General features: G+C 36.2%; 1 protein-coding gene across 3 annotated transcripts in view; it reads right to left on the bottom strand.

Moving 5' to 3' along the window:
• Positions 1-2,155: 2,155 nt before the first annotated feature.
• The window catches only part of LOC142353336 (sodium/potassium-transporting ATPase subunit alpha-3-like), a 72,805-nt gene continuing 59,902 nt past the window's right edge, over positions 2,156-15,058 (bottom strand). For all 3 annotated transcript variants that reach the window (XM_075405567.1, XM_075405569.1, XM_075405568.1), the window contains exons 12-18: positions 11,848-11,987; positions 11,371-11,584; positions 10,765-10,982; positions 10,018-10,398; positions 5,904-6,049; positions 5,213-5,448; positions 2,156-2,679 (exon numbers count right to left, since the gene is read on the bottom strand). In XM_075405567.1, coding sequence (XP_075261682.1) covers positions 2,559-2,679; positions 5,213-5,448; positions 5,904-6,049; positions 10,018-10,398; positions 10,765-10,982; positions 11,371-11,584; positions 11,848-11,987 — 1,456 coding nt within the window. In that variant the 3' untranslated portion in view covers positions 2,156-2,558. The remainder of the gene's footprint in view (positions 2,680-5,212; positions 5,449-5,903; positions 6,050-10,017; positions 10,399-10,764; positions 10,983-11,370; positions 11,585-11,847; positions 11,988-15,058) is intronic.

Here is a 15,058-nt window from a genome sequence, read left to right as displayed (position 1 = left end):
GCTCTTGAGTCTCGATAAACCTATAAAATGACCAAAATTGTCAGAAAACTTGAAAAAATTGCAAATTTTTAGGAAAAAATCGATAAATTTAATGATAATAAAAAGTTGAAAACTATTCTATGGCCAATAAAAGTTTTAAGTAACCTATGATCAAGGCCTAGAGGAAGTTTTCTGGTTCCTGGGGTTGTAAAAACTTAGAAAATGACAATAAATTTTGAAAAATCTGAAAAACAATTGCTAAAATTCTTGATGTTCAAGTGCTGAAAACCATTCCATTACCACTAGAAACTATGCAGCAAACCCTATTATCAAACCCTTAAGGAGGTTTTCTGAAACCTGAGGCTGCAAAAAATCTTGAATAACGACAATAAATTTAAAAAGTTAAAAAAATGTTTAGTTTGTAAAAAAAATGCTAAAATTCGTGATGTTAAAATCTTGAAAAAAATTCGATTACGCCTAGAAACTATACAGTAACCTATTATCAAATCCTAGAGGAGGCTCCTTGGCCCTTGAGGCTCGATAAACATAAAAAAAAAACGACAAAAATTTTCAAAAACCTTGAAAAAATTTGAAAGTTTTGTCAAAAAATGCAGAAATTCGTAATGTTGAAACCATTCTATTACCACTAGAAGCTATGTAGTAACCTATTATCAAACCATAGAGTGGTTTCCTTGACATCAAGGGCTCATAAAACTCAAAAAATGGCAAAAAATTTCAAAAAGCTTGAAAAAAATAGCTTGAAAAGCTAGCGAGCGGTTGTTCGTCAGTACCCACGCGGGGGGGGGGGGGCAGTCGGGTGGAAGGGGGGCACCGCCCGTTGGGGGGGGGGGGTGGGGGCAATAGTGTGGGGGGGTCAACAGTTGGGGGGGGGGGGGGTTGGGGTCTTCAACCTCTAAGACAGTCGGGTGGAAGGGGGGCACCTTTCAACAGTCGGGAGTCGGGTGGAAGGGGGGCACCGCCCGTTGGGGGGGGGGGGGGGGTGGGGGCAATAGTGGGGGGTCAACAGTTGGGGGGGGGGGGGTTGGGGTCTTCAACCTCTAAGAACCGCTCTTCTCACCATAAGTATAAGTCTCCAAAACGGTTTTGGGCTGAAACAGAGCTGAAAGGCACTAAGAGCACTTAATGCCCGCTGGGCGCTACCTGTTTATCCCCTTTTTGAGGACGAAAAGTCAAAAGCGTCAGACGAAAAAATCGGTCAAGCGAAAAATCGCATTAAAAAAAAGACCGACAGGACTAATATAATTGCTACAAACTTCGTTTGAGAGCAATTAAATACGAATTGGATTATTTCTTGTACATTTTCAGGGCAGACATTTTCAATGGATGATTTATAAAAAATATTGCCATATAAATTATTTTTTTTAAAAGTCAACTAAGAAATCTACAAAAATAACCAAAGCCAAAACTAAAATGACAAAATTTGTGTCCAGTTTGCTAAGTTGCGCATTCTTAGGCGCTTATAAACACTGTGGTATCGCCGAAGAGTGAGTCAAAATTTATTCCTACATAAAACCAAATCACATGTAAAAAGTTGAACCAAGTGGACGAACACGGCGAAGATTTAATGTTTATTTTTCTTATCAAGGTGCATCAATATTCATTTCACTTAGCAAATGCATTTGGTTCATCTTGTATCTACTTTTTTGTCCATTTAAGTTGAAATCATGCGCATCAAAAATTTAAATAAAACCTACAGCTTTTGCACTCCGTCCAAACGAGCAATTTGAGTTTAAAAAAATGACCTCTTGGGCAGCGTACTCGTGGCGCGAAGACTAGTAACGTCTTCCATACAAATTCGTTCCATCAATTATCAATAAAGCGCAGCTGTCTGACAAAAGCCATTGATGTAGCATGCAGCTATGAATCATTAAACGATACCAGCTGGAAGAATCATTGTGACAAATGACAGCTAGCTTAGATCAGTATATACAAACTTCGCGCACAATTATTCGGGAATTTTCAACGTTTAAGTTCTGACAAGATGTTGACCACCATTTTTTTTTGTCTCAAACCAGGCAACGCACAATTTGACAAGTCCGGATAATATTTTTTAATCAACTTTGCAAGCTCCTGCACGTTACGAGTTCTCAAATATTTGGAATATCGATGATATTGAAGCGGATGTGAAGTGCTCCGTGGTACGAAAAGCATGTGGTTATCAAGTAATAATTAATTAATACAAATAATAAGTGCTATGCAAACAATAGAGGGAGATAGAGATACAATACAATCAATTACGTATCTTATTTGCATCAATTTTATTTGATAGAAAGTTTAGTTTGAGACGAAAAAAGTTCTGGTAATAAAAAACTGTTTCTTGTTTGCAGGTGGGTAGTGTGAGAGTGGTGGTTGTTTGTTTGCTAAGTTGCTTGTTATTTATTTGTTTTTCTGCTTTTCTAAAAATCACTGTCCACAGTTTCACTTGTTTGTCTATCTGCTCTCTTGTTTGTTTTTTCTCCATTCCTATGTCCATCTGGAGAGGTTTGTCGGGTTGAGGTGGGGGGTTGTGTGTAATCAACGGGGGCGGGAGGGGATGTGTATGTGTGGGTGGGTGTTGTTTAATAGTACGTCTCTTTTTCAATCCATCCTCCGGGCGACTTTCGTAGCAGGTACCTTCTGACTTCGTCATAGACCCAGATCAGAATACTGAAGGGTAGGGCCGGCAACCACCACCAGAAGCTGCACAAAAGAAACAATTAATCAGCAATTTTTAAAACTTTTTATCTTATAACAAATTGCATTAGACTTTATACCTTATCATTATACCTCATTGCAAACTACGTTATAACCTACGTATTACGTAATAAACGTCGTATTACGTAATAACCTTTCTGCGTGTTTGTATGTCGGCATCAAAATGATCATCGACATATCTTTTTCGCTATCTATAATAAGAATCTGTTCATAACCATGCTAGGCAAGCAGTGTCACCATTTGAGTCACGACGTCAATAATGTAATACTTTGACAATGATACCTTTTTTCTAAGTGACGCCAAACACCGTTCAATTTCAGTCTGATTAAACATTTTTACCTATTCATTTGAATGCGTATTATTTTTTGGCAAACTACTATTGTACAATTGCATTTCAAAATTCTAACCAATACAAGATACATTTTTTCTTTTGCTCCCCATAGAACATGCGTTATGTATAAATGATATCTTTTGTTCGCCTTTAAAATGGTATGGCCGAATAAATTGCTCTAGCAACACGATCAAAACATGAGCGCTAGGAGACATCACAATCACGTCTATCGACTTATTTGATAGTCTTTCCAAACATCAAATAAATTACCATACATAACTTATATGCATACATAGTTGGCAAAATTCATTAACTTAAACCTTTGAAAGGTGAATTCATGCCATCGGGATTTATGTTTATAACGCACGTTAGAGCAAAAAGTCAGATCGCTCGAACAAAAGAATATTCTAGAAATGTTGAATAAAAAGGACGATAACGACTAAACTGCTTCAAACCTCGTTCACGAGCAATTATTAGTAGTGTGGTTGCAAAGAGGAAAAACTGAAATGCTTTTTTAAATTTGCCAAGTGTCAGTGAAGCACGATGTCAGTGAAGCACAAGTTAAGGGCACGCGTGAAAACAATTGTTCAGGTTAATAAGCTGAACAAAGTCAAAAGAAATAGACAGATTTTTTGCATTCTTTTAAGAGCGAGAACAAGTCCAGAAAATTTTCGCAAGGTCAATAAAATTTTTGTTCACAAGCCTTTTTAGAAAAATTCTAGTGCTTCTGTGAATCGAAAAATTTTGCTTGGAGTTACTATTTTTCCGGCACATTTGATTCGAACAAAGCAAAAAATTTGAAATTCGGAAATCGTTAAATTCTTTTATTGTTACTGCATTAAAGAAACTTGAAGATTTTTGTCCCTTTTCTTTTTGTTGCCTATTGCACCATCACTATTGAAGGCTCACAGAAGAACAATTGTTGGGATGTCACAAATTTATATATTTGGAACACAGTTAACAGATTCTATGTCGATTGCACTTCATTTCTTTTGTGTTTTCTCGGTATGATCCATTCTGATTGCTTGCTGACTTGTTGTTGGCTAACATAACGTTTAAAAAAACACAAGATTTATTCAGAGTTACTTAATTCTGGGGAAAATACGAAAACAATTTTCATCAATTTTTCCTTTGTTTCTTCAATTTAATTTTTAATCCTATTTCTCTATCAGCAAAACATGACTAATTTAACAGACTGTAAAATCTTTTCAACTGAACCAAGTATTCATCTGCTGTGATCTTAGCCAAGTTTTAATTTGCGTTGAACGTGGAGTCTACCGCCGTTTTTCAATTCGCGTTAACTTTTGTTTCTTTTTCTAACAAAAGTCACTCTTTTCCTGTTTGAATTATTACTGGGGTTACTCAATTGAATGGAGTTTTGACTCTAATGAATAATTTTACATCTCAAATGAACAAAATCAAAAGAAACGAGGCTAATTGATGAAGCCTTGTCACGAAGTCATAGTAGATTGAGTTAACCAAATTCATCAGAGCAAATTCTAATTGATAACAATATCAGGCCTACTGAACTTCATTTTAGAAGTTTACTTCAGTATAGTTGCACAATCTACCTAAATTGGTAGGTCAATTTATAATTTATGATATGTGAAAGAAAAGCCGTCAATCCATCTTCCCTTCTTTTCTTATTCCGTTTCAATTTTTTCCAAGTCAAGGGGGTCAATGGTGGCTATTTATATTTAACTTCGTATTGGCTCTGTAGATTTACAGTTTTTTAAACGTTTTTTAATCGCTCTGACTGATAGATGTTTTGTTTGAGCAAAAAAATTGTTTCCAAATTTGTCGCATGTTTTTTTTTAAACTCAAAATGTTGTTTATAAAATATATATAATAGCCAACCTATTTTTCTTCAATTCTTAACCTGCTCTTCAGATAAATTCTCTGGCAATTTTAGCGGATTGATCATATAACTCTTATATATCTAATGTATATTTAGGCAAATATGCGTGGAAGACCTGCGTATGAGAAGCCCGAAAAGGTCCGAAATGTGAAAAATTTTGAACACTTTCTGGTAAAGATATCAACCGGTCAAAATTGACTCATCAAAAAAGCCAGGATGGCATAAAGTTCCCAACCTCGCCCCCAAATAAAATTCAGAGTTGGAACAAAATTTTGAGGGTTGCAACAATTAGTACCGATATTAGAAGTAACGGCAGTGGTAATACTCACTTCATTGGGTACATGCGGAGTCCGTTGTCTAGGCCGGGACAGTAAGAGAGAAAGCAGGCGAGGCAAGTTTCGAAGACGAGACCACCGCAGAGCACCTTGTTGGAGAGCATGCCCTGTGTGAAGAGAGAGTTCCTCCTCGTCTTACAAATGATCACATCTGCCCACTGCACTATCACAATGGATGCAAAGAAGGCTGTGTGACACGTGTACTCTAACACCTTCCTCTGCTCATACGTCTTAACATACAAACATATTCACCAATGTCTGGTAATCCGCGAAATGGTCAACACGTGGTTTAGAGGATGGCCAAAAATGAGAATTTAAGCCGAGAAAACGACCGCACACTGATTGTAATGATAGGATGAGCTAGTGGTACTTGAGCTACATTCGAATTAAACTGTCGATTAAATTGTTCGTTTCGTACTCGTCGTCTAAGCGTAAAGAGGTTATTGTTGCAAATGATATTTCAAGCAACAATTCAACATCGAAGTTTGCTATTGCAGGATCTTTCTGTCAAGAAAACCTTCTAGAATAAATTGAATTGCGTATCGTGTATACTAATTGATTACTATAAACTGCCTTTATACTTATACACTGCCTGCGTGATGTAATAAATTCATCATTTCAGGAATTGAATAGTTCCTTTTTTTATGTTTCCAAATATTGGGAAGAGGAGTACTGTTGCACTAACCCATTCCTGTCCGTAGGAGTCCTTGAGTGAATTGTTGTTCTTGTTCTCCCACTCCTCTCTCAGTCCAAGCAGCAGTCCAGGTAGGAATCCGTTCTCTCCCATTATCACAAAGTAGCAGAAGAAACCAGCCGAGGCTTGCATCATTCCTAACACAACATCAATCATTAAACTTCAATCATCAATGTCTTGTCAAATTTATATCGAGACTGCGACATCATTTACTATTCGACCGAACATAATAAAGGTTTGAAATACTTTGAAATATAATAGCCCAAATTATTTCCTACGACCTCAATAGGAATTGATGCAAGGAATAAAGTAAACAAAAATGTAAATTACAATGTTTCCTTTTTTGAAAAGAACCACAATTTCATTTAAATTGCTGATTACAACTCATCCTGTGTCTTAATGTGACTATTTAGCGCTAGAACTAACAAACAGAACATAACCGACTAACGTCGGGCGAATTGCTCTCAAACGACCGGCGAGCAGTTGGCTTCGTCAGTAGCTAGCTACGGGGGGTGGGGGCGGGGTGCACCGGGGCTGATGGGGGGCAACACTGGGTTGGAGGGGGGCAACAGCGCGGTGGGGGTGGAGGCAATAGTGGGGGTGGGGTGGTCAACAGGGGGGTGGGGTGTCTCAACCTCTAAGAACCGCCCTTCACACCATAAGTATAAGTCTCCAAAACAGTTTGAGCTGAAACAGAGCTGAAAGGCTCTAAGAGCACTTAATGCCCTCTGGGCGCTACCTGTTTATCCTGTTTTTGAGGACGAAAAGGCAAAAGCGTCAGACGAAAAATCGTTCAAGAGAAAAATCGCATAAAAAAAGACCGACAGGACTAATATAATTGCTACAAACTTCGTTTGAGAGCAATTAATCATGCTCGGCAGATTGTCGGAAAAAAGCCTCAAATGATTTCAATGATCCAAAAATTTCTTAATACAACAAGTTGGACAAAGCGTAAAAACCACGAATTATTGCAGTAAATTACAATTTTTTCCCATACACTTCACTTTTTGAAACATAAACCAAAAAACGTCGGATAAATTGCTTTCGAACGACAGGCGGGGCAACTTGATTCAAAGGGCGCTGTAGCCTAGATAAATTTTCTGGGGTGCAAAAAAACTAGACTGATGCATTACTGCATTACCCACAATAGCTTTGTATTAGCAACAGGGTTAATTTCTGAAAACAACAATTCAGATCACGCTAAAATCAAGAACGGTCAAGCCAAAGCTTTGCATAAATAGTCACATTTACATAATTGCTTCAAACTTTGTTCGAGAGGAACTAAAAAATATACCCGGCAGATTGCCGGAAAATAGCCGCCGTTGATTCCAATAAGCATGATTGGGATTGAAAGAATAGAAGATATTGAAAAAAAATTTTTTGTACAAAAACATTTTTTAAGTCCGATTTATTTTGATGGCATTTCGTAGTTGAACATAACGTATTTCTGTTTCTTAGAGAGAGGCTACAGGGGCTACTATTGATACCAATAAGCATTAGAGATGGTAACTAAGACTTATAGGAACGACGTTCGAATAGCGGGCATCTAAAATTGGGCTTTATGGGTTTATCCCGTTTCTACTTCTGACTTCAATTTTTTATACTGACTCTATTCATTTTGAATTTCTTTGCTGAGCAACTGATGTTCAAAATCACTTTTAGCAGAATGAGAGAAGAGAGAAACTAGCCTAGAGAAGTCAAAAAGATATCACGCAAAACGTTGAAAAAGTGGCAAAATGAGGTAAAGCGAAACATTTTTTTATTCGACGAAGTAAAAAAACATAGCAGGACAAGTCCTGACGTACAATTCAAAGAATTCTCATTGACTAAACAGACAAACTAGACCTAGAATGGACTATGAGTGACTTGAGAAAACCATTTTTTAAAAAATCAGATAAAAAGAAAAACAGAAAATCAATGTCAAAAATGCCGCATGTGAACAAAAAAAACCACTAGCGAAAAATGAAAATTTAATTCGAACAAAAAACTAGCCCTAGAATGAGCTGTGAATGGATTGGGAAAACCATTTAGAATAAAATCCGATCCAACAAATCGAAAAAACAGTAAAAATCAGAGTGAAATTGCCGCATGTGAACAAAAAACCACTACCGAAAAACCGAATTTTTGTTCAAGCACCGTTTTCTCACTCTACTTTAAAATTAGAGCGAAAAAATTCACGCCGCAAAACCACTCGCTTTTTCGCTCCATTTCCTGTTTCGGCGTGACCAAAATCACTACTCCAATTTGACTTCAAAAATCATGAAAATGTGTGAACAGATCTTAAAAAAAAAGACAGCGCCCCAATACAATTCAAATTCTTTGAATTGTAAAAAAATAGGAGCGCTATAATAGCCGGCTGAGAAGATGAGGGCGGCTATTAAAACACAAATGAAAAATGTCCTGTCTAGTATACTGCTTGCACCTTAGATAGAACTAATGGAAAAATTCAGTCATTGAAGACTTATGCAGATCTACTTCCTAAATTTCTCGGGACAAATATGTTGAAAGCATAAGCGCTAGTTGACAAATGTATTCACTAAATTCGAAGGCCAACATAAAGACACAGTTTTTAACTTAGTTAAAATAATCAAGCTTCAATATAAGATTTTTCAATTTAGGAACTCTTCTTCGAATACTCCTCTTAGAATATGAAAAGTCATTAGAGTACCATTAGAGCGATGGTCTAGTAAATATGGTCTATTAAATATAAACTAAAAAAAATCCGTAACGCGCACTTAACACTTAGTTTTACAGGCATATCCCGTTTCTACTTCCGATTTGTTTTCCGCCCTCGCCTGCTAAAATCTAAAATACTCTGTTATATTAATCAGTTTTACTTTCTATTGCAGCGATATAAAACATAGACCGACTATTGTCGGAAGAAATGCTATCGAACGACAGGCGGGTAGAAAACATTTGACCCCGCCGGGATCCGAACCACTGACCACCCGATCCATTACCTTATGCAGTGACCACTCGGCAATCAGGCCCTTATTTTTGCAATGCTGTAACCGATTTTATATTAGCAACAAGCTTTACTTCGGAGTGAGAGTAACAGAGATTACTCAAAAAAGAAGAACGCGTGAAAAAGTCACTTGAGAAGTCACAGAATATTCTAGAAGAAAAGCGCAAAATGGTGAAGCGAAAAAATTGCATGAAGACCAACACGTTTACAATAATTGCTATGAACTTCGTTCAAGAACAATTAAAGACCAACACGTTTACAATAATTGCTATGAACTTTGTTCAAGAGCAATTAAAATTATCTTTCAGCTTCTTAGGCTTTCTGAAATAAGCTCCAATTAGATCGGTATCATCAACTGACATTTCCTGCATCAATTAATGTAAGTAAAGGTCATCTAAAGATTGAGTCCTATTGTGACCAAAAAACTTCACGCGAATGAATTAAAATCAATAAAAGTCGATTTAGTAAAAAAATTCATGTCTATTGTGGCCTGTTTCAGAAGGTATGGGGAGAAGGAGTATTACAAGGGCAAAAAGTTTACTAAGCGTCTTCAAAGCATGTCGTTAGAGTTTACACATGCCAAGTTATATATTCAAAGTAAAAAACAAGACCAATTTCGGCGCACTTTTCATTTGACTCAGTAGTAAATTGACACCCATTGAGTTCAGCTGCTTAAGATTTTGGTTAAGAGAGCAATTTACATCAAGCAATAATAAAAAAGTCAAGTGTTCATTAAAGTCACTCGAAAACTCATATATGCCAAATGAAACGTTTACATAAAAGACAAACATTACTAATAGTTGCTTCAAACTTCGTTTTACAGAAATCAATGAACCGAACAAACAAAAGGCTGACACGGTAATCGATTAAAAAAATCGTCAATCGCATTAAATACACGCAATTAGGTGCCAGTAGGTTGTCTTGAATTTTCCAAATAACAAATAGTTCAGAACAATTACTCGCAAACATCTACTGAAACTGACGTTTTCATGATTTGCAGACTTAAAACTACGTGGGTATACTTATAACGAGGCAGCTTAAAAATTGAACTGCGTCTTTAGGGAGAAGGTGTGTGTGTGTGTAAGTGTGTGTGTGTGCGTGTGTGTGTGTGGGGGGGGGGGGGGGGGAATTGAAACTCACCAATTTGACCGTAGGCCATTGAGATAAGTCTTTGATTGACCAACTTATCGCCCTTTGGATCTCGAGGCATCCTCTTCATAATATCGCTCTCAGCCGGTTCGTAAGCCAAGGAGATGGCAGGCCACAGATCGGTTCCCAAGTCGATACAGAGAATGGTGACAGTTCCCAGAGGAAGGGGGATGTTGATGAGGATGAACATCAAAAAGGGAGCGATCTCGGGAATGTTGCTGGTGAGAGTGTATGCGATGGACTTCTTCAAGTTGTCGAAGATGAGACGGCCCTCCTCCACTCCAGTCACAATTGAGGCAAAGTTGTCATCCAGAAGAATCATGTCAGCAGCTTGTTTGGACACATCCGATCCAGCAATACCCATTGCCACACCTACAAATTACACCAATCAATTTATAACTTCTAATTCATCTGATACAACAAAATCCATCTACTTGTAAAGCTGAAATGCATAAAATATATCGTAGTTTCAGATCAGTATAATCAAGAAAGACTCTAGACAGATACAGAACTAACTGACCAGAGTCTTGTTTGCTCACAAATTAATCGTGATGGGAAAGCAAAAAAAAATTTTCAACTCAATTAGTGTTAACAACAATCAATATTTTTTATTTGATCTGGGCTTTCTCTGACTCACAAAAATAGTTTTGATGAAATTTTACTCATCACATCTGCTCGCAATCTAGAGTTATGACAGACGTACAATTTTATGATTAGAGGACAAGAGTTTGTCCTTACCGATATCAGCTTTCTTGAGAGCAGGCGAGTCGTTGACACCATCTCCAGTCACAGCCACGATAGCGCCTCCTCTCTGGCACCCTTCAACGATGATCAACTTCTGCTGGGGGGAGGTTCTCGCAAACACAATCTCAGAATGGTTGGCCAGAATGTCATCTACTTCGTCTTGTCCGTAGTTCTTAAGATCATTGCCGTGCACCACGCATGCTTTAGCATCCCTGTAAAACATTCAATTGTTCATCTAGCGTACAATTTCAAGTTTTTGGGAAAAATGCACTTTTATAATCAATTTTGTAACCAATCGGTATGATATTGGAGTACCACCAAATTGTCAATTTTACGTGTACAAGGTAATACAGATTTTTTCCGCGACACATAGTACCACACTTGCGGGTACCTTGAAACCCAAACCTTTCCAAAATTCATGATTAAATGCGACAAATGCATATAACATCTTCACTCTATCACTAACGATACTAAGTTCGTCGTTATTTTCTCTTAGCACTCAAAACCGGCAAGAATTGACAAGAATGGCTGGGCGATTTCCAATATCAATAAGCTTTAATTTTTCTCGAATGAGCCCACAATGGCCTACGTTTCACTGACCTCTTATTGACCTCGCTGACGTCAATGTTGAGTCGCTGTGCGATGTCCTCAACGGTCTCGTTGCCCTCAGAGATGATTCCGACACTTTTGGCGATGGCCTTGGCAGTGATCGGGTGATCCCCTGTCACCATGATGACCTTAATTCCTGCAGATCGGCACTTGGAGACTGCGTCGGGCACAGCCGCACGTGGAGGGTCAATCATAGACATCAGACCTAAGCACAAATTAAACATGCAGGCAACTTAGTGTCTGTATTCTAAATGGTTGTTTCTACTAAAGGTTTTAGCACTCAAATTTTCCAAAATATCTTTTCAGACTATTAATGTCTTCAAAATATTCTTTAAAGAGCCTTAACTAGGCATTTAAGGTTTTGTCAAATTTTGACTTCAAGAGTTTTTTAGAAACTGAACTGTACCCCTTTTATCGAAAAAAAAACTATAGAATTGTAGCATTAGTTTGATCGAGAGGAGAACTGACCAACGAAGCAGAGTCCTTCGAGTGGGAAGTTGGGATCATCAGCATCGTAGTTGTATCCTGGAGGGAATTTCTCGGCATCCAAGTACTTGTGGCAGAAACCCAACACTCGCTCACCCAAGCTGCCCAAACTGTTGTAAGATCTATAAAACAAAAGTCGCGTTTTAAATATGACATTTACAATCACTCAGCGGAACACCACACAAATTGTTTCTGCTCTACTCGTATTTATCACTGACATAACTTCTGATTGATAATAAACGAATGTGACCTTTGCGCAAGACGAAACATACAGCAAATTAAACTATCACAAAAGAGCTGCAATCAAAGAATAAATCAATTTGATCATAAATCAAACAAGGCGGCTCGTTAATGTGCGTTCGCACATGATGTTCCGACCCGAGCTCATCTGCATTTTTGACTTAATTGTCAACCAAACGAAGAGATAACAAAAATAGATGTTTGAATTTTAAAAAAATGCTACAAAACCTAACAACAAATTGAATTACATAATGCCATTTCTCATTACAGCGCTCACGAGATCTACGAGAGAATACAGCAAACAACAAAATATGCAAAAACAAAATTTTCACGGCAGAAACCAAATAAATAATTTTAAAAGCACCTAGTAACAACATCAAAATGCAATCAGATAAAACCTTAATTCCACAAAATTATTTTTTGCTAACTATACACCACATGTATGTTTTTCATAATGATATTAGGTAAAAAGTTGACATAGAGAAAAAAAATGAGGTTAAAGTCAAAGATCAATCAACATTTCTTAAACCAAATAATTTCAAAAGTCTAAAAAAATCTTCAGCTTTTTAACAAAATAATTCTTGATAAATTTACTAAAAGGTCAAAATGAAACTAATTGGACCTGTCTTTGCTGAGACTAAACCATAGGAATAAACTAAATACGCAGAAAATCTCAAAAAATTACGAACAATAACATGAATTATTGAAGCCATTAAAATCATTAGCTATTATCTGAATTTTATTTAATTTTATTTCAGTTTACATTTATACTCATTCAGCTAAAATTATACTGAAAGAGAAAAGAAGCTCGTTCATTTGGGCCACATTTGAAAATCATTGGGATCTGTTATTACCTGAATAAGCTAAAAGAAGAGAAAAAAAGAAACACAAATACACCACTCACAATGTTTTTTATGAAAACGCATATGCCACCAAAAAAACATCAGTTACGACATAATATTAGTAGACAAGTTGTTTTTTGAAATTCAAGGAATTGGAGTGGACTTCTCAATGACGAGAATAAGTTGACGAAAAGAACAAAAAAACTGAAAAATTTGAAAAATCTTTGAAGATGTATAATATCATAATTTTTAAGACTATTGGGTTTAAACTGACTGCTTCGGGTAACATCACTCATTACAGGTTTATGGACAAAATTAAAGGGAACATTACAGGTTTATGAGACCGATCAGAATTTCACGGCTACCTAAAAAAGCGAAAACAAAAAACTCACAAAAATTAAGCGAGAAAAGTTTCAAAGCCATTAGAGAATGAACTTTTCAGTATAAACTCTTCTATTTTAAATTAATTTTTAACCGCAAGTTGATTGTTTTTATTGTTACAAAATGACTTAAAAAACAACAAATATAAACAAAGATACTAAAACCACGAAGTTTTTGAGAAAAGCCCTAGTATCAAAGACATTAAATTCAATTATTTTCAACGGAGTTAATTAAACACACTAAGTTCTGCCTCGATGAAAAAGCAATCATAGGTTTCATTCATGTGGCATCAATAATTCATCACAATAAGTCGTATGGCACAGAAAAAATACATCAAAACCAAAAAATTTTTGAGAAAACCCATAGTATCAAAGTCATAAAAATCTACAGCTTTCAACGGAAGGCATTTAATACGCTAAATTATGCCTAGATGATGTGACGACTAGGATGTTTGTCATTCAAAATTTATTAATAAGACATTACAACAAGTCATTGACTATGAAAACAACAACAAAAACGGGCAAAATCCAAAAGTTCGGTAGAAAATTGAGAGAAGAAAGTGTCGAAGCTATTTAAACCATAGGCTTTTTTCTCATAAAACTTTTTCAACGATCCATTGATCGTCTTCACTAAGCCAATGGGAGCTATCAATATTAGGATAATGTAATACGATTTCAAAAGGAACCAAAATTACTAAAAAAAATCCAAAAATTATAAAAATTATGAAAACTCGTGCACCGAAGTCAAAAAAATCAATAGTTAGAAGACAAAACCACTAACTAGATAAATTGTTGTCGATTTAAAAAAAGCGGCTCTGTCATTACCGAGACTGAATTACAATCCACGAAAATAAGCTTAAGATTGATTTATGTTCAAAAAAATTTCAAAAAAAGAATATTAACAGCCATTAAACTCAAAAGCTTTCATAGGAATTGAATGAATACGCTCATCTATGCCACGATGTGAATACAAGGATGTTTATCATGCCTAGGTAATCAATAAGACATCACAATATGTCTTATGACTATGAAAAAAAAACAACAAATACAGGCAAAAACAACAAATACAGCCAAAAATTTCTTTAGAAAAATGGGAGAAGAAAGTGCTGAAGCCATTTAAACCATATTTTTCTCCCAGAAAATTTTATCTATGATCCTTTGGACGTCTTCACTGAAGGAAGATGTAGCCATCAATATTAGGATGACGTGATAAGATTTCAAAATGAACCAATAAAACGAAATGTCCAAAAAATTTTTGAAAAAATTTGAAATCTTGTGGCATTGAAGACGTATAACCAATAGTCATTTGATAAAGCCGCCAATGAGATTAACTTATGTTGCTGTGGTATGAAGGAGTGCAATCCTGTTTTTACTGAGACGAACTTACAGTTCACAAAAACAAATTTATGATTTACTAATTTTAAAAAAAATTCGAAAATTAATTTTCAATGTCTGAACAGCCATTAGCTGTCCACTCACAGCACTAGATATGTTCACTTAATGCTCATTAGCAAATCCATTGCACCTTTAGTCAACAAGTTTATGCCATAGGATTATAAAACTTTAGTAAAACCTCAAAAAATAAATCAAATTTTCATTTGAAATTACGAAATTTGAGATACGAATCCAAAAAAAAAACATGAGCGATCCCTTTGAAACAAATTTTTTGTTCATTGGGCTTCATTTGATCGTAAAATAGGTTTGTCATTAAAGCAACTTCGGGATTAAAAG

Source organism: Convolutriloba macropyga, chromosome 14 (assembly GCF_964194025.1).
Source record: "Convolutriloba macropyga chromosome 14, txConMacr16.3, whole genome shotgun sequence".
Classification (NCBI taxonomy): Eukaryota; Metazoa; Xenacoelomorpha; order Acoela; family Convolutidae; genus Convolutriloba; species Convolutriloba macropyga.
The sequence above is the reverse complement of the archived record's forward strand: the minus strand, read 5'-3'. Positions and strand labels throughout refer to the sequence as shown.